At 51.5% G+C, this 18854-nt stretch overlaps 1 protein-coding gene across 1 annotated transcript in view; it reads right to left on the reverse strand.

The window, feature by feature from the left end:
• Positions 1–150: 150 nt before the first annotated feature.
• The window catches only part of LOC100547284 (heparan sulfate glucosamine 3-O-sulfotransferase 3B1), a 21351-nt gene continuing 2647 nt past the window's right edge, over positions 151–18854 (reverse strand). Inside the window, exon 2 of the mRNA XM_010721241.2 lies at positions 151–847. Coding sequence (XP_010719543.1) covers positions 229–847 — 619 coding nt within the window. The 3' untranslated portion in view covers positions 151–228. The remainder of the gene's footprint in view (positions 848–18854) is intronic.

Here is an 18854-nt window from a genome sequence, read left to right on the forward strand (position 1 = left end):
AAAAAAAAAAAGAAGAGACATATTAGAATTAAACACGGTGGAATGTTAAACAGGTTACAGGCTACCGTTCTAGCCAGTGCGGTTAGGCAGCTTAGTGAATTAATTGCTTAGGAATTAAAAATAAATTATTATAAAATAGATTTCTGTACATTTTACATACATATATATCTCTTTATATACGCAAACTGTGATGGGCAAGTAATTACAGGGGACTTTCCCACGCCAGCCTCAGTCCCAGCCGAAGTCCTGCCCCGTCATCTGGTAGAACTTCATGTTGAAGGGCCGGTAGAAGTCCCGCAGCCTCTGCACCACCTCCTGGTCGATGTCGGGGTGGGTCCTGCCTTTCGTTTTCCCCAGGCAGTGGGGTTTGCTGCTGCCCTCCGCCTTCTTCAGGCAGGGGAAGCCCTTGGTTTTGTTGAAGTAGAAGTGTTTGTCGGTGATGATCCTCTTGAGGCCCAGAAAGTCCTGGACCCTGCCCAGCTCCCCCGCGGGGTCGCTGATCAGCCTCTCCCCGCTGACGAAGAGGATCTGCCCGATGGGGAAGTAGAGCAGCCAGTTCTCCAGGTGCTTGGCGTAGATGCCGATCTGGATGGCGCTCCACGAGGTGTCGATTAGGCCCGTAGTCCTGTTTTTGAAGGTCAGGCTCTCAAAGGTGGGGATGTCGGGCTTCTTGGAGAGCGTCTGTGTGTAGTCCGAGATGGCTCTGGTCACGGGGTCCCGCACCACCACGATCAGCTTCGTGCCCTTGGCCATGGAGGAGATGCGGGCTGGGGCCTCCTTGGTGACGAAGTAGCTGGGGGTCTTCTCCATGGTGATCTGCCCCTCCAGGGTCCTGGGCATGAGGTCCCTGCCAGCAAATCATGCAGGTTAGAACAACGGGTAACAGCAAAATACACACATATATAAAAATACATGTACACATACATACACAAGTATTTTCTTCCTTAACATGCTTGTATGGGCCATTTAGCTCATATGGATAAATCCATTTTCCAATGATCTAGGGGCTATGGATATTATTAAACAGCACTGTATTGGAAATCCAGCTGAGCAGTGTCCCACTTCTCCAGGGGTAGGGGAGCCAGGCTGTACTCCACACCTGCAGTGTGGCTGCATACACCACGCCAGATGGTCAGGATGAGTCCACAGCAGCACTGTGCACCACTCAGGTCAGCACCAGACTGCCTCCATGCCCAGCCCACAGCTCATCTTCCCAAGGGTAACAAGAGGAAGGTCTACTGAAAGCCAGGAGCTCACCAGAGCTTGCCCACTCTGCTTTCCTTTAGCATCTCCAGTGTTATATTTCTCTCAGTTTAGGCAAAAAAGAGCTATTTGCCCACAGCATCTGCCTAGCTGGTCACCCAACCACTGGGTTCTCAGCAGAGTATTTCCCTGCCAAGCACCAGAAGGAGCATCAAGAGCTGCTGGAGGCATCTCCAGCACATTCCAGCCAGTACCCAGCAAGGACAGCCTGTCTCCTCCAGCACCACATGGACTACAACCAGTTGGGATACGGGATGCAACCAGGAGAACACAACCTCAGCTTGCACACCCTCACAATACACAAATCCTTGAATTCTGCCCTATTTCCCTGGTCATTTCTAATTAACAACGCTGATAAAAACTGGAGAACTTTCTAAAATAACTGAAATAGCTCAAAGCAAGAAAAGCCATTTTTTTCCTAACATTCACTAGGCAAGCCTAAATATTTTAGACCCTTTGCCAATGCTTTCCTTTCACAACCCCATGGGATTCATTTACTCTGGGCTGAGAGACAGTTAAAGACAGCAAGAGGGGAGTCTATCACAAAATTAAAGCTATAAAACTTGATTAAGTTTTCAAAGCATCCACCATTGCAGAGAAATGATTGGTGAGTGTGTGATCTGCAAGCCTCAAGCAGCCTTACCCCAGCTGTACTGCACTGCACACAGAGGCTGCCTGTTCCCCTCCCACACTGCTTTATGCCTCTACAGCAAAGATCACTGTGAGCCCTCACGATTCCAAATGCTGCTGATAACTTGTGCTAATGCCAGTGGTTGCCCTGAGTAAGAAGGCAAAGGGAAAAATGACCCATCTGGGGGTAAATAGCAGGAAAATCCATAATGAGTGGGCTGACAGAACAACAAATTGCTGCATGGCCATGGAATTTGGTCTGTAGCTGTTTAGGTAACTGCTGTTTGATGTAGATTGTACACAGTACTCTATTTCACCTTCTGGCATTAAGCTTACGCCATGTGTTTACTGGCAAGGGACACCCAATGCCCACACCTGTGGGCTCTGCATTGCACTGTTCATAGAATCATAAGACTGGAAAAGACCTCTAAGATCATCTAGTCTAGACCCACATGAGTCAACAGGGCAGTCAGTGGACCTGGGACAAAGGGGCAAGCATGCTGGGGCAACCTCCAGCCAACAGTGGTGGCAAATCCTAGGGCTGCCTTCTCAGCATCACAAATGGAGTTTCTCATGCAGACGAAAGTCACCCCAGCCTATGAGCACCTGGGATATGAATGCTGCTGCAAGTCAGGAGCTGGCATGTGCAGACAAACAGAATCAAAACACAGCTCTGACTAACCCTGTACCTTCCTGGCTCACTCCACAAACCGGTAACGCCTTCGGAGAACAGCACGAGTCAGTAACGCTCAGGGAGGGACTCCTAAATCTAACGTGGGCTGATGTGGATTTCGACAGACTACTCATTAAGTGGTGTCTCTTTTTTATGGCCACATTAAATCTGAGCTCTACATCCTGCGCTGGCCACCAATTGATTTAAGGTTTCAATCCACGAAGCCTTTAACGGCCGGGGACCTGCCAAGAGAGGAGACTGCTCTCCATGATGGGCCTAGGTCCAACTGAAGCAGTGAGTCCAGCAGGTCATTCTGCATTGAGGCCCCGGACACCAAGGTCAACTTCTCCTGCAGGGCTGCTGCAATCAGTGTTTACTGGACTCCTGGTAATGATGCAAGGCTTATTTTTTCCTCCTTGCACAAGAGAGGCCTTAGGCAGGGCTCTGCCCTGTGGAAGAGGAGGAAATTGCTGGGGGCAGAGTTGCTGAGTCAGGTGATTGGGTTGAGAAACTCTTAATGAGTGTTTCCACGAACTCAAAGGAGCATACTGCAGAAGTGGAAGAGCACGAGAGGCACCCATAGGGCCAGCAGCACCTGAGCCCACCCCTGGTTTGTGCCTGAGGACGTGCAGCATGTCTTGTTTCCAACAGCTGACCCAACTGAAAAGTGGCTGCACAGAAACTGGAGAACAGCAGGAGAAATCAAATATCATGGCCCATGGATGTGGTTTGAACCTCTGACAGCAACACATCCAGGAAAGCAATGTTTCATTGCACGTGCCTGTCCGTAGCAAGCAGCTTTTCCATGGCTTCCATAACCTCCCACACAGGCATCACCCATCGTGCCAGCAGCCAGAGACAGGGCCTTGGGGACAGAAGGAACTGGTAAGTTTGCTGCTGTGAACTCACACGGGTGGAAGAGTCATTGAGGAGGGTTTATTCCCATTCAAACCACACCTGGAGAAGGGCAAACTGGCCTGGGTGTAGCACTGTGGCTCCGACAAAATACACCAGATGCGTACATTGATGGAAGCAGGACCAGACTCCAACTCTGAATATCTGCTCCCGGTGGCTGCCTGAGTGGTAGAGGGAGAGAAAAGGAGCTACCACGGCTGGAAGAGTTGCAGCCACGGTGTGCTGGTGGGATATGGCCCCTGTGAGTCATACAGACACAGGCAGCTTCCCTGTGCAAGGCAGTGATGGCAGAGGTGCAGCCACCACCACTATCTGTATGGGGAAGGGAGATGATAAAGCTGAGGGCAGGCCGTGGGAAAGAGATCTGAGCACAGACAAAAGCTGCTGCACCAGTCGGGACAGGGCTGGATGGAGACAGCGCAGAGGGCTGCACTGGATAGCAGGGTGGGAAATAAAGATGGTATGAAAAGCTTGGCAAGCAGTCTTCCTGTCTTGTCATCCTCCTGCCTTCTGGCAACCTGGAATCAAAGACCTCTGGAGCCACTGTGTGCACCCAAATCATCCCATTTTATATTGACTGTGGACTGACTGAGCCTTTGAAACCCTTTTTGCCTTGAGAACATCTCACAGCAGAGAGTCCCAGTGTTGCAGCCCTACCTTTGAACCCTTCCCCTGCATCCCCACTAGGGAAGAGACAAGGATTCTGCTTTGTGAGCACAGAAAAGGAAAGTGAGGATAACAGTGCCAGCAAATTCCTGCATCCCTGATTTGGGCAGCCAGCACCAGGAGGACCTGCAGGTCCCATGGGATGATGGAGATACAGTGGGATCACAGCCATGAATTTCCTGCAGGCAGGGAGCAGAGCCTCTCGCTCCGAGCTATGAACATGTCAAGAAAGACAGAGGAAAAGCTTTTCCTCTAATGAATATTTCCTCGGTGAAGCTTGCATCCTCCGTAGGCGAAGTGATAGGCTTAGTCTAAAGATGGATTGGCCTACTTTACCTATTAACCACTTAGACTAATGTAATAAAGGCCCTCCTCATTCAAACATCCCTAATCCCCAGCCCTGCTCAGCTCTGAAGTCCACAATTAGACAGGATGCTAAAATAACCCCACCAGGCTGCTGCCTGAGGGACATGGGAGGAGGGGGGACGGGGGATTTTATTTTGCTTTTTAAGTACAAACTTCTCTAATGTGAAAACTAGACTCAGAGAGACATAAATTTACAAAGTGGGAATGACAGGTGGCCCCACGGTAATCCAATCCTGAAGGCTAATGCCCTTTGTGGCAGCTTTTGTCTGCGCAGGGGGGGTCCAAGCTAATCTGCTGCCATTTCTCCAGGAGGGGCTGGGGGCTGCAGGGACCTCCGTGTCCTGTGGCTGCAGTGTTGGTGGCAGGTAGCACAGAGTGGCACGCAGGACAGACTGCAGCCTCCTGGGGAGGGAGGGCAGCAGAGCTGTGAGGGATGTGCTGGAGCCTAGCAGGGCTGGTAGCATCACCCAGTTGGGAATCCCATGGCAGGGAGGGACGAGTGGTCCCTATACCTGCTGCACTGCAGTGTCACTTCTGCCACCACCACTGCATGGCTGCAGCGATGGCTCGTTCCAGTCTCAAAGCCCCCACCTCCAGCCCAGTCCTACAGCTCAATCCCCTCCAGACAACTAAGCTGTCTCAGGTTCCCTCTGCAAAGACAACAAATCTTCCTTCCAAAAGGGAGAGGGCTACTATGTCTGTGTAGGCAGCTCTAAAAAGAAGAGAAGTGTCATTGGTGCTTGAGACAAAACACCATTTCCGTATGCTACCAAAATGACTGCAGGCTATGGGGCAGACTGAGCAGCGTTCACACAGACCCTGAGGCAGATATGATGAGAATGGATTTTTTGTGCAGGATTTCTAGACTTTCCCCAGAGCTTGCCATAGAAGTAAGAAAAATAGGGAAGAAAGGGGAGAAGAGCAAGTCAAACTATTTCGGATACCAGCCATGCTCACATCGAGCTCAGCCCTGTAATCCAGAACCATATGCTTGGCCACACAGCAATGAGCATGCAAAGCATCCAACCTATTCCTGGCCACTTTGCACCCAAATTCCTGACTATGTTTCAAGACAACCAAAATTTGGAAACATGACAGTTTCTGGGGAATGTACCCCCAAAACCTCACAACAGTGAGGCAGTCTGACAGACCACATGGATCAGATAGACCAGAAATGGAAAAAGCAGACACATTCTCCCAGCCCAGTAGGAGGCTTTTAGCCCTATACCAGCAACAGAGAATGAGCAAAGGTCTGGGAAGCAAAAACCCAGAGCATCACCAGCATTGCAGCACAAGGCCAAAGGCCACCACACTGGACCCATCCTGATCCCATGCCTTTAACCACTGCTCATCAGTTGGAGAACCAACCCTGTCCCAGTTTTGCTGGGATGCAGTGCAAGAGAACTTCCAAGGCTCCAACCACAAAGTATGGCAGCACCCAGATCCCATTCACTGGTATTTACCATTGGCTTTAAGCTGGCTTTATGGGCTTCAATTACATGCCGTTATCTCTGTTATCACTAGCAAGCAAAAACCCCTTATATTTCTTACAAGAAAGCAAAAGCCGAAACAGACTGTGCTATTAGGAGGACCTTGAAAGTCCAGGATGAGTTTTGCAGAAGATTGGAATATGACCAAAGTTAGAGCCACAGGGACAAACAGCACAGCTGAGTCACCCCACAAGACTCCGAGGATTTAATGGCTGCCTTCTCCCAAAGGCTGATCATAAAATCATCGAGTCACAAAAATATTACTTTAAAGCAGGAACATGGCAAACAAACAAGGAAAGAACGTGAGAATAACAGAGCTTTAACTACACAACAGATCAGGACCAAGGTCCACTGGCTTTGGCATCACCAGCGTGGCTCCCACTTTGCTCACTGTTGGCAGCTGAGGAAAGGGGAAGATAATGGAGAGGAAGGAGCAAAGGAGACACAACAAAAAATTCCTTCCACTTGCTGGTTTATTATTTGATACACTTGAAAATTTCTTTGCAAAATTTCCCTGCCTTGGGTTGTCCTTTCCTCCCATCGTTGCACTGAGGACCTGTGCAGTAGCATTCAGCCTCTCCTCTTTTTATTATCAGCCCTAAGAGCAACACGTGTGTCTTTGTCTCAAGCAGGAGCCCGTTGTTTGGGTTGGAGAACTGTACAACAATAAAAGGGAACGGCTGTGAAGCAGCCCCAGCCTTTTTGAAACGGGTGTAACTCTATCCAGCTCCATCAAACACTCGCCACGACATTTACACAAACCAGATGATGGGAATTAATGAATTTCGGGGGTGAGAAAGGGGAGATAAAGGAGAAGGGAGAAGGGGAAAATAATCCATGGGCATGAAAGTCATGTTTTTCTCACCCTCCTTGCTCCCTGCCCCCAAATCTGCCAGGTTCCTTCACCTGTTGGGGAGTCTGGGGATTAGGAGAGGGAGAGGAAGGTAACAGCGTGAAGGCTTCCCATCAAGAAGCCACTCCTTCTGTGGGCTTTGATGATGTCTGCAGACCCAGGTGTCCACCACCACATGGGAACAGGCTCCAGCCATGAAGTCTGATCTCAACTCTTTTGATGCAGATGCAAACCCCATCACATGCTGGGGTGAGAGCGGGGACATGGGGCACCAGTCCTTACACTGCATGCAGACACAGCACAACAGGAGGGGACAGTGCAGTACACGGTGCATCACAGAGTCGCAGCCTATAGGGGAGGGAGTAACTTCTAGCAGCAGCAATGCTAAATTGGCAGAGCTGTCTGTCTGCATTGGAACTGGATTTGTGCTTTCATTGGAGAGAGTATTAGGGACCAATGTGCCTCAAAGGTTGTGTGAGGCTGAGAAGGATATGCCAACCCTCAGCAATGGGCACAAAGGCACCAGGTAGGTCTCTGAGCCTCAGACTCCTAGGTGCAGCAGTTCCCTGCCCCAAGGCAGATGTCCAGTGTTGGGAGGAAGGGCTCAAGGGGATGAGAGCTTGGGAGGCAGGCATGAAAGAAAGCCCTGCTTGTTGGCTGGGGGTCCCGCAAGCAAAAATCTCAGCAGGTCTCTCTCCCAACACTTCCTCCCAACCAACACAGACATTCCATGTGCACAGCCCACCCTGGCTCCTTGCTTTGCACCAACTCAGCGCCACATTTACAAACACTCACCAAGAACTTTCTCTCCTTGCTGTCTGGAGCCAGCCAAGATATTCATCAGCTCCACCACTTCATTATATCGGTCTCCTCTTTATGTAAAGAGCGAAGCCTCTTTCTGTCCCCCATCATATTTAAAAGCTCGGAACTTCTACTAAATAATGATCTCGCTGAGGGGAGGGGGGCCAGCACTTTACATATCAAAGGGCTGCTTTGGTGGGATTTACAATAATTTGAGATGAAGTGGTAAATATTCCATTCACTCCACTTTATCTCCAGTAATAATTATAATCCTATTAGCAAGGTCCCAAGAAAGTGATTGCATTATCATCTAGCGAGCATCTATGTGGATTTCTTGGAGTGGGAAGGCCATAGGCAAGTAAAGAAGGAAAAGCAACAAAAGATGCGACTGCCAGCACCTCCCTTCCCCCAGCAGGATTTGGTCTCCATTGTCCCTACGCTTCAATAGCGCTTTGCTCTGAAAATAACAGCTTTTGAGTGCAGAAAGGGGGTGGGGCTGAAATGAGCATCTTGCTCCTCCCGGTCAAGCCTGGTCCCATTCAGGGCCACCAGGTCCCCCCGCTGCCACTCTGGGCACAAAGAGCCCCAGTTCCTCTTCCTGCCGGGCACGGCACTTCAATTAAAAGCTAATTGCTGTTTCTGGGTGACTTCTTCAGAATATCGCACAGCAGCACTGCCCACTGCTTGAGTCATGTGAGATTACTCTGTCTTCACTTCCAAGAAGAAAAATAATAATAATTAAAAAAAAAAAAAAGTTTTTGTTTCAAAGAAGGACAAGGAAGCAGAAGTTCTGTGATTTAAGGGGGAAAACTAACTCTAAACCCAGCAGGAACCACGCCTGAGCTAACTGGCAAAGCAGAACCAAAGGCTTTTTTCCAGCAGATTGCAGGGCCAGCTGCGTCTGCCAAACTGTGTTTCACCCCTGCGTGCTGCTGTCTCTTGGTGCACCCCAGCAAAACGTGTAGCTGTGATTCACCCTGTGCAGCCCTGTCACCTCCATCCCTCTGCCAGCAGCTGTCACCCACGTGCAGTGGCTCCCGGCTGCAACACGCCGGCACTGCCTTCACAGTGCCCAAGAGTTCAGCACAAAGTGGTTGTAACACTTCTCCCTATAAAAGAAGCAGACAACAGCCCAGAAAGGTGGAAGAAAGAAGAATTTGAGGCATCTGCTGGGATCCAGCACTCACAACTCAATCCTTGGGAAAGATCAGTCCCCCCGGCTGCCTCTGCCTGACTTGTGGCTCTTACTGTCACAAACAGAAGGACCAGCTGCTTCTCTTCCCTGTAATGCATCTCGTGCCAGAGATGCTGCTTCTCAAAAACCCCGTACTGAGCAGCACGGGGCTCACACTCCATGGGATGCTTCAACCGTCACCTGCTGAGCTGGGACTGGTCCAGCAGCTACAAGAACCAAAGTGATGTCCCCATCCAAAAGCAGGCTGACCTGGAGGAGTGCAAAAAGAGCTCCTCAGCATGGGATCACTCAGCCTTCCTTGGAGCCTGCAGGGGCAAATCACATCTTCAGGAGATGATTTCAGACTGTCTGTACTTCCTAGAAGATGCGGGGTGGCAGAGGCTGTGGGTTTGATGGCTGACATCTCTTTGCCCCTCAGAGATGGCAGTACTGTGGAAGGAAAGAGTGGCCAGCAGCAGCGGCACTCAGCTCCCAGCAGCACATGCACCAGCCCAGCATAGAGTCTATAGCCCCAAAGTGCTCCCACACCCACTTATTTCCTCTGCTAATTTGTAGGAACAGCACTAATCCTCTCAAAGACATTAAAACACCACAGACACTGTCCTTTGGGCATCTCTCCTTACTTCTCGGAGAAGTGCTTCCTTGCAGTGATGGGATCAACCTCCATAGGGTTAAACCCCATGGATGTGAGAATGTGGGTGAATACAGTTTGTTGGCTTTCAATGGTTTTCTTAGAAGCACCAGGTCTTTCAAGAACCCCAAACCCAGCAGCACCATGGCTAATGCAGGAACAGAACCACTAATCAGCCCTGCAGAGCAGAGCATCCTCCTGGCTGCCCCAAAAGGATGTCTATGGGGTCAGACTCTGCACCCAGCCCCAGTTTGGGGCTTCTGTTAGCTTCAGGCTATCACACTGGGGCTCTGGATCTCTTGTGCCCTGCATCTGGAGGTATTTCCTATCCCTGCCACATTCCTATAACTCAGGAAGCCACAAGAGGTTATCCCATCAGCCTCATCCCTAAAGCCCTTCTCCAGGGACCCCCTGTGCCATATGCCAGTGGTGGGGAGCCCAGCGAGCAGAGCAAGCCTCAAGCTGGATCCAACAGGCATATCTTCAGTATCTTATGCAGGAAACAACAGTCACTCCAACCATCCCCACGTCACTGTAGGACACCACTTCAGGATACCTTAGCAAGACCTTACAAGCTCCCAGCCAGGACAGGACCGTGGGGAGACGAACTGAAAACCAGGGGCACACAAAGCTCACACACCACACTTCATCCCAGGGATGAGCCACAACACAGGGACGAGCCAATGCTTCCACACCCCTTCCCCTTCCCATGCTTTCCCTCTCCCTGGAGCAGCCCAGACACCACGTTTCACCCGCTCCAAATGTTGCTAGAGGAGAGCTAAAAGAAAAACCCACCACCTACTGAGCCAGCCCTTCACTAAACACAGCACAAATCAACAGCCACCAAACAAAACCAACCCAGAGACAGGCGGGACCCACACTCCCCTCCTGCCCGGTTCATCAATCACAGCCCACCGAGAGCTCTTTTGTGTCCTTCCCTGAGCACACAAATGCAAGCCCCCAACCTGTGTGCCTGCACAGGCAGGTAACAAGCTGCACTGATAGTGCTGCCTTTTGTCCCACACCCCCGAGCAGCCTCCCGTTTGCACAGGGAGGGCTCTGCGTGCACCTAGACACACACTGCTCCCATGGAGCCCTGCTATTAAATAAAAGCTTGGTGATAAAGCCCCGTGCTGCCTGCAGGGACGCCTCGCTGTTTGTCACTCCTGCGAGGCACCTTTGGGGTGGGACGTGCACACAGGGTGTGCAAAGAGAGCCAAAAGGAACTGGTGCTGGTGGCAGCTGTGTGACAGTCCTCCTGCTCTTCCTCACCGTGGGGAACAGAGCAGAGAGGGGAGCAGGAAGACCACCTTGTCCACGCAGCAGGGAACTCCTGTGAGCACTTGGAGCCTCTGAGGATCCTCCAGAGCAGCCTGGCGCCTCCACAGAAGGCAGAAAGGAAGCAGTTTGGGTGGCAAGGCCAGGGCAGGCAACAGGGAAGCCCGCAGACAAATGGGCATACGCATCAAGAAAAGATTGCACATCCTTAAAAAGTTACTTCAGGAATCCATCCTCTGCAGATAAGGAAATGCTGAAGGCAAAAGGCAAGCAACCAGTATTGCCCCAGCTGCACAGGCCTTGGAAAGGACAGCTCAGAAAGCAACCAGCCTTCCATTTTCACCACCATCCCACCCAAAAAAGGTACAATTCCTTCTTCCGCCTTGTTTGCCAACAGCCACGTGCCCATGGATGCTGCCAACAGAGGCTGAGTGTGGCCATGAAGCTGCTGCACAGCCCCAGCTCCCACTCAGCAGAACCACTTGGAACGTGGGCAGCCTCCGCAATGGCCCTAAGCACCACAAGGCAGCCCTCTGTCCATCACAGATCACTGTCCCAGTGAGAAGAACCACAGTGATGAACAAACTTCCTCGCTACAGAAGGTGACAGCAGCTGCCAGGTGGCACAGCCGTGACCTGACCCAGTGGCCATCCGGCCACCAGCTTGTCCCACCTCGGGGTGAGTTGTGTTTGCTACCCACTGGAACAAAGGCCCAGGAGCTAATACACCGGTGATCCTCTCAGCACTGATCTCTAAATGCATTTTAGCACAAATGGGATTGCTGTCTCACCTCATTCCTTAATGGATTTGTGATTACAGCCAGAAAGGTGTAGGCGGTGCATTGGAAATTAAGCTTCCCATTGTAAACAGATCAGGTTAGTGAGTGACAACACATTTGTCCGGGATGGGATTTTCTCCCCCAGCATCTCCAGTCAGCCTGGCATGGCCTTCCCCTCCCCTCCCAGCCTCTCCCCACCTTTTACCCTTCACAGAAAACTCCAGAGGCCAGAAAAGCAATTAAACACCAGGACAAAAGAGTAGGGTGCCCACGTTCTGCTGGGGGTGGCTGTGCCACCATGCCACAAGGTGGGTGCCAGCAGTGCTGCAGAGCTCTGGGTGCAGCAGAAGGAACACCAACAGCCCTGGGAAGGAGCGAGATTCCCAGTAGAAGAGGGAGACAGGCAGCAATTAGGGAAACAAGAAGGAGCAGGTCTGTCTGCAGACACCCCTCCTGCCCCAGTCATTACATGGGACCATGGCTGGTCATAAGTAGTCAAGAGCTCTTTAAAGAGCAGAATCAGATGGTGGAGATGCTCTGCTGCAAGTACAACAGATGCAAAGCACTACTTCTAATTAAGAAGGCATTCACTTAATTAGACACTGCATTGCCATACCAATGATTTGATCTAATCCTACACATTTGGGCTGTGTTTAGGAGGGCTCTTCGTGCTGGCTGCTCACTTCTGACTGCTTGGGTTGTCTTTTTTTGTACCCTGATGGCTGCAAGGCAGGTCCATGGCTGCAATGCCAACCCAAAAGGACCTCGTGGAGCAATGTCACACTTGCCAAAACCCAACCACTGGGAGCAGATCTACCTATCAGACAGGTCATAGGAAATGCATGCACAAACCAACCCTGGCCTTGGTGCTGAGAGCTGATCTCCTGAATCCATTCCATGCCTCGGCTTGACAGTCCCTGACACAGGGAAGGCAGAGGGCTGGTATGCTGAGAGATGGAGCACAACCCAAGTGAAATGACTTTTCCCTGAACACTGAAGAGTCTGAATGAGAGCCATTGTCATTCAGATGAAACCGAGTGTCAGATTAACAAATCAATGGGCACAGGAGATATAAAATGGATTACTATTGAAGCCTTTCAAATACTCAAACATATGGATGAACCAAATGTGAATTGTAATTGACTCACCCGCACCTTTGATCTCTACACCCTTGGGTTCCCAAAGAGACGGCCGGCCCCCTCTGACGGGACTGAACCAACTCGGAGCTCCATTGTGAGCTCTCACAAAGCCTTTTTTCTCTCTGCTTCCATCTCCTCGATGTAGCCACATCCTGGCTCTTGGAAACCAAGACAAGCCAGCTCTGTCTCAGAGAGCCACAGGGCTGCAGGAGGGAAGCTCAAATCTCCTGGATGCAATCTCTTGCACGGAGCCCTGGATGCAATCTCTTGCACGGAACCCACCAGCCCCAGGCTGCTCTCCCCATCACCAATCCATGCTTCACACTGGCCCATCTGGTCTCACACCAGAATGTGCCATGAAGGATCGGAAGAAGAAAACAATCAAGTGTGCAGCAATGATGCTCACTGCTCCACCCTTCCTGAAACTGGCCTTGGAGTCTGCTTAGGATTTTCCAAGGACTTTGCTGATGGGTTCTGTAGCGTGGGTGTGCCCTGACTACAAAACCCTTGCTGATCTGGAAGTACTGAAAGCTGCTCTGCTCCTCCTCCCAGCAGCATCTGACCATGCAGATCACTTCTACTTGATGAAGAGATGCAGCTTTTAGTTTTCCTGGAAGGTTTCTGCAGCTACATCGAGAATAACCTGAATATAAACTAAACTTTACCTCTAAATGCTTACTTCTGGAGTTTGCATAGAGATTCCACCCATTTTGGACATCTATCCAAAGACACCTCGAAACAGTAAAAAAAAAAAAACAAGCTTCTTTTTGATGCTGTACAAATCACAGCTCCAGAGGAGTCACGCAGCAAGCATTTGTTGGGCTCTAATTTCATGCCTCGTTACATTAGGTTGCTCTAGGCCTTCTAGAAAACCCTGCACAATTCATTCCTCCACCTCCAGCTTCACACCTCCACACCAACCAACCTTTTGTGGACGCACACCAAAGCCTCTCCTCATCGTCACGGTGGCAAATGAAAGCACTATGCAGCTCTGTTACTGCCACGCTGAGCCAAACAGCAACAGCAGTTCTTGAAACACTTGTTGCTGAAGGGAAATCCCAACAGCTCTTCCAGTACTGGGCACCAATGTAGAGGGCAGAGAGGTTGCATGTGTCCCCTCCCTCCATCCACAGCAAGCAGACTGAGTTTAATCAGGGTCTAGGGGACCCTGGCGTCTGGGGGCAGGCTTTTCTCTGCCCCCACCATTCTCCAGCTCAGCCCCAGCCCTGCAGCTGCTCAGCACTGCTGGTGACCTGTGCTGGGATGGCCGAGCATGACAACTGCATGGCTCACAGCAGAGGAACCCAGCGAGGAAACGGCCACGGGGAGGAAACTCCTGTGCTCCTAATCTGCTTTAGGAGTGCATGAGCTTGCTGTTTATATATAGCTTAATTAATTATTACACTGCATTTAGCAGCATGACCTTGAAGCCATCTCTGGGGGGAGCCAGCAGCCCCAGTGCAGCAGGGTGGTGTGTGAGGCACGAGGACACTCCTCCCTACCAGACTGTAATTAAGAGACTCTAGAGCAGACAGCAGCTCCTGGCCCCTCTCAGCTCACAAAACACTAACCTGCTATTCCACTTCTGCTTTGGCAAGGCCTGTATCTGCTCTTAAGGCTTTGCTCGCTGCTCAACAACTCCTGTTAGCTATTCCCTCTGAAAACACCATGCAGACAGCCCAGGGCTTGCTAGATAGCAGATCTGCTCAGAGGGGGAATTTTATAAAGAAGCTGTGAGCTCTCTGTGAAGCTGCAGCAAGCTGGGTGCACAATGCTACAAAGGACAGCAGGGATTTGCTGATCCCCATCCAGCTCCCTGAGGAGCGGCGATCCTGTGGCTGCTCAGCTCCCACATGGCTCTGTTTGCAACCTCACTGCCCAGAGATGCAGTGAAGTCAAGGCAGACACAAGAGGATCCCCACCCCATCACCCCGCCGAGCACCTCTGGGTGCTCTCCCATCTCACCCCGTGTGCAGAGGTGGGGGATGGCAGTGTGACTGGCTCAATGGGTGGTCATAGGGGGGGTGAGAGACTGCAGGCATCATTGTTCACCATCCCTTACCTGCCCCTTATGGGGCTCACGAAGCTGCTGCCTCTGCCCGGTTGACTCCAGCACCTCCTGCCTTCCTTCCAAGTCTAAAACAGCTTAAAAAAAACAAAAAAAAAGAGAAACCAGCAAGCAGCAGCCATGTCAGAGCTGCAGGCCTTGCCAGTTTTTAAGCAAATATTTCACAGCCTGACGAAGCAGCAGAGCACTCGATGAATAAAGCATCGGGGTTTTTTCCTCCCCCTAGTGACAGAAGGTCTCGGCTCTGAGTGCTCAGCCTCCTGCACACAGAGCACATGGGACAAAACCTGCAATCCTGCTGCAGTTGGTTCCCCAGTGACTGTGCTGCTCCCCACGCACAGCTCACCAGTGTGCAGCAGACTTGCTGATTTTCAGACAAGCTTGCATTCAATACCCGGAGGGGCTTCCAGTGTTAGAACAGTGTTGTTCACAACACTGTTTTTCTAGTTGCTTTATTGAAGTTAATCAAAGTAATGGCTTTTGCCCAAAAGGACAATGTGCGTGCTTCAGGAGCAATGTTTTCCAGCTCCATCGCTCAAACACACACCAGGGACCTGAGCCTGTTCAGAGGGCACTGAATGCAGCAAAGTTTTGGGGCCACATCCAGCTGGTGCAGAGCAGCCTGCCCATGCAGCAAAGCATGCTGAGCACCGGCATCAGTGCTCCCACTCCAGCTGCACTGTGCCACAGGACTGCAGGGCAGCAGCCCAGGATGTGGCCTCACGTTCACACTCAGCAAGGGATGTGTAACATATATATCCACCTATAATGCTCTGTGCAGGCCTATAAAACAAAAACCTACACACAATCCCCATTTGCTGCTGGAAGAGCTGACTGCAGGTCTGCCAGGAGCTCACACTGCTGGGAACTGGCTGTGCCAACTCGATGGGGAGACTCCAAAATCTCTCCCTTTCTCACACACCAGGCACTTGGTGGATTTCAGGAAGGCCCTGCAGCTGCACAGAGTGGGCTGGCAGGGTCACAGCTCTGAATTGGAGCAGTGTAATATTGAGGATGGCACTGCACCAGCCTCATGAGTGGGACTGCTGCCCTCGAGCTGCAGGTAAGCTCAGGGTTGGATGTTCCGCTGCTGTAACAGAATCAAAGGCAGCACTAAGTCACAGTGTCACTCAGTGGGGACAGATACTGAACACAGCTGGCTCCAGGGTGTTCCTGAGGAACTGGAAGGACATGTAAAGAATTTAGCAGAACGTGGCATTCTTCTTTAAGTTCTTACCTTCCCTGCTACCCACTGTGCGAAGGGGCCCTGTCACACTCACGTATTCCAACAGAAGAAGGGAAAAAAAAAAGTGAATTATTCATTTACTCCAAGTCAGTGTGAGGTCTTCTGCACGCACTTCTGTACGGCTGGCTTCTCCTCAGATGTTCCCAACCACCAGCATCACAACCCCCAACCACCCCAATGTCTCAGCCTCTCCATACAGAATCACAGAATCGCAGGGGTTGGAAGGGACCTCCAGAGATCATCGAGTCCAACCCCCCTGCCAAAGCAGGTTCCTACACCAAGCCCCTGAGGCAGGAGCACACAATCTCCGGAGCCAGCGCACTGATTTGGGATGCCAGCAGCCCATAAACAGCCCCTCACATGCCCGCTCCTCTCCTCCCGAGGTCCCTCACTTCTCCAGCGTGGGGACACTGCATTCAAAGCCACCATCCATGAGTGTACTCTTGAAGCTTCAGAGCTACTGCAAAGAGAAAAGCCACCACAGGGAATTTCTGAAGAAGAGATAAGAACTGATCTCCTTTTTGCAGCACTTACGAATGAACTGTAAGGCCTTCTGCACATCACGCCTGCACAGTCCCTGCTGTCCCAGGCAGGAGGAGCACAGAGGACCCTTTGCTGGGACCTTGGTGACCCTTCTGAATGTGGCTCTGTGCACCTCGCAACCACCTCCGTGGAACCACAGAATATCCCAAGTTGGGAGGGACCCACAAAGACCACCAAGTCCAACGGCATCACCAGGACCTCAAATTAACCCAGGCTGCTAACCGACACGGCACCCCCAGCCCCCTCCTTGCTGTTAACAAAGTGAAGAAATGGGCCATCGACCCAGCTGGCTCTGCTGACAGCCACCAGGCCGAGCTCCTCGCTGAAGCACCCAGCGTTCATTGCTCATGAGCTAATTAAGAAACTCCCCATCAGCTGCTGAAAGACCTGAAATTGGGCAAGCCTGGTACAGTCAGCAAGTCCCAACCCAGCACTTACTCACTGCCAGGAGGAGGCGTCCCCTCCGGTCACTCCCTGCAGGGTGACAACAGGTAGCGTCGATACCCCCTGACCCCCTAATTACACCGCTGAAATAACGAGCCCTGGGATTTGTTGTTCTTGGAGCCACGTGCTGGCTGTCCCGCACCGCTCAGCCCGTTGGTTAGCCCTGTGACCCACTGCTCACCCACGGTCACACCGGCCAGAAGAGGTGAGCGCTGCTGCTGAAAGATCGCTTAATTAGGATGGATTAATGACACCGAGTCCGAGCTGGAGCAGACGGAGCAGTTCAGCGAGCGGGGCCTGATGGTGAGACAATACAGCTCCATGAGGGCAAGTTTTAGAGCCACCACATCCAGCCACGAATGGGGAAGAGATCACAAAGCTCAGCCCACCATAAAAAGGAAAAAAGAAATACACAAAAAATTCACAAACCCCCTAAGCCAGAGCCCAGCCCATGGCTTTCCTCCCACCATTCCCATGCCTGGGCGCAGCTCGCGGCACACGGCGCTGCCATATCGATGCAGCAGCCCACCACGTCCCCCCCAAAGCACGGCCAACGCCGAGGAGCTCAGCAGCTCGACAGGTGAGGCCATGAAACCCGATCACTGCAGACAATGTCGTCCCCCCAGCGTCGTGCTGGGAAGGCCTCGTCACGTGCGTCGTATCGGGCAACATGCTGGAAGCGCAGCGGAGCGCTGAGACCCCAGCGACACGAATAATCTTTGCCATCTGTTTGAACAACTCAACCCTCCTCAGATCTGGAGGAATGATCCCATGCGAACACAAGGGCCTTGCTGACTGATTCCAGCAGCCCCAGCCCCACGATTCGGGGCCGTTCGCTAAGGAAATTGGCCTGGTGGTGTTGGAGGGGCACCCGGGACACTGAGGCTACGGGCAGGGCGCTGGGAACCCCCACTCACCCCAGCACAGCACAATGCAAAGCCAAGATTTGTTTATCTACATATCACATATCTGTATTTAAACATTACAATATAGATCGATTGATAGATACATCTAATATTTTAACTTTTTTTTTTATTATTTTTTAAACATAAAGCAAATAAAATCTCAGCAGGATTGGCAAAGCGACCCTGGAGAATGCAACCTTCCCGTTGGGATCTGCTCACTGCCAGCAGTGCAGCCCCGGCATCGCACTGGGGGAAATGCTCTTTGCCCAGCTATGGGGCTTTCACCCAAAGCTGCTGGGAGAATCGCCTCCATTCCCAAACTCCCCAGCGATGAGAAGCCTCCAGGAGCAATGGGAGCTGTTAGCAAGTGCCTGGCTGGGGGGACAGAAGACATCAGGGTGTTACACTCACTGCCACCATAAATTCAGGCTTTACAATGGCCAAATGCAGGGTAAAACTGTCTCGCTCAGATTTACCCTGGCTTCAGCATGGCTACAGCCACCCGATGTGTTACCCTTCCTCTGCTTCCCACACACACTCACCCTGGGGGCCAAAAAGGACGCTTCTGGGGGCAAAAACAGGAAACAACACCAAACGAGGGTGTTTTCCCATCGAGAATCAGCACAAAGCAGCACCCTGTGCAGTAACACCCCCACTGCTTACTGGGGTGACCGGGGAGTTTAGGAACGCACTGCACATAAATGGATCTGAACCATTCGGGGGGAATGAATTGGAGAAATAAAACTAATAATCAGAATAAAAATATTACATAAAACACAAAGGGGCGGGGGGAAAAAAGAGAACACGGTCTGGCTCCTCGAGCAGCCACAGCCAGGGCATGGCGTCCTGGTGAAGGCTGAGAGCTCAGCAAATAGATCAGCGATGGGCAGCAGGGCCATGAGTGCACAGTGCAGCCCCATAAGGCACGAGGCTGAGCCCACGGGGCACAACATGAGCAATAAAGGAAAAA

This window comes from Meleagris gallopavo, chromosome 20 (assembly GCF_000146605.3).
Source record: "Meleagris gallopavo isolate NT-WF06-2002-E0010 breed Aviagen turkey brand Nicholas breeding stock chromosome 20, Turkey_5.1, whole genome shotgun sequence".
NCBI lineage: Eukaryota > Metazoa > Chordata > Aves > Galliformes > Phasianidae > Meleagris > Meleagris gallopavo.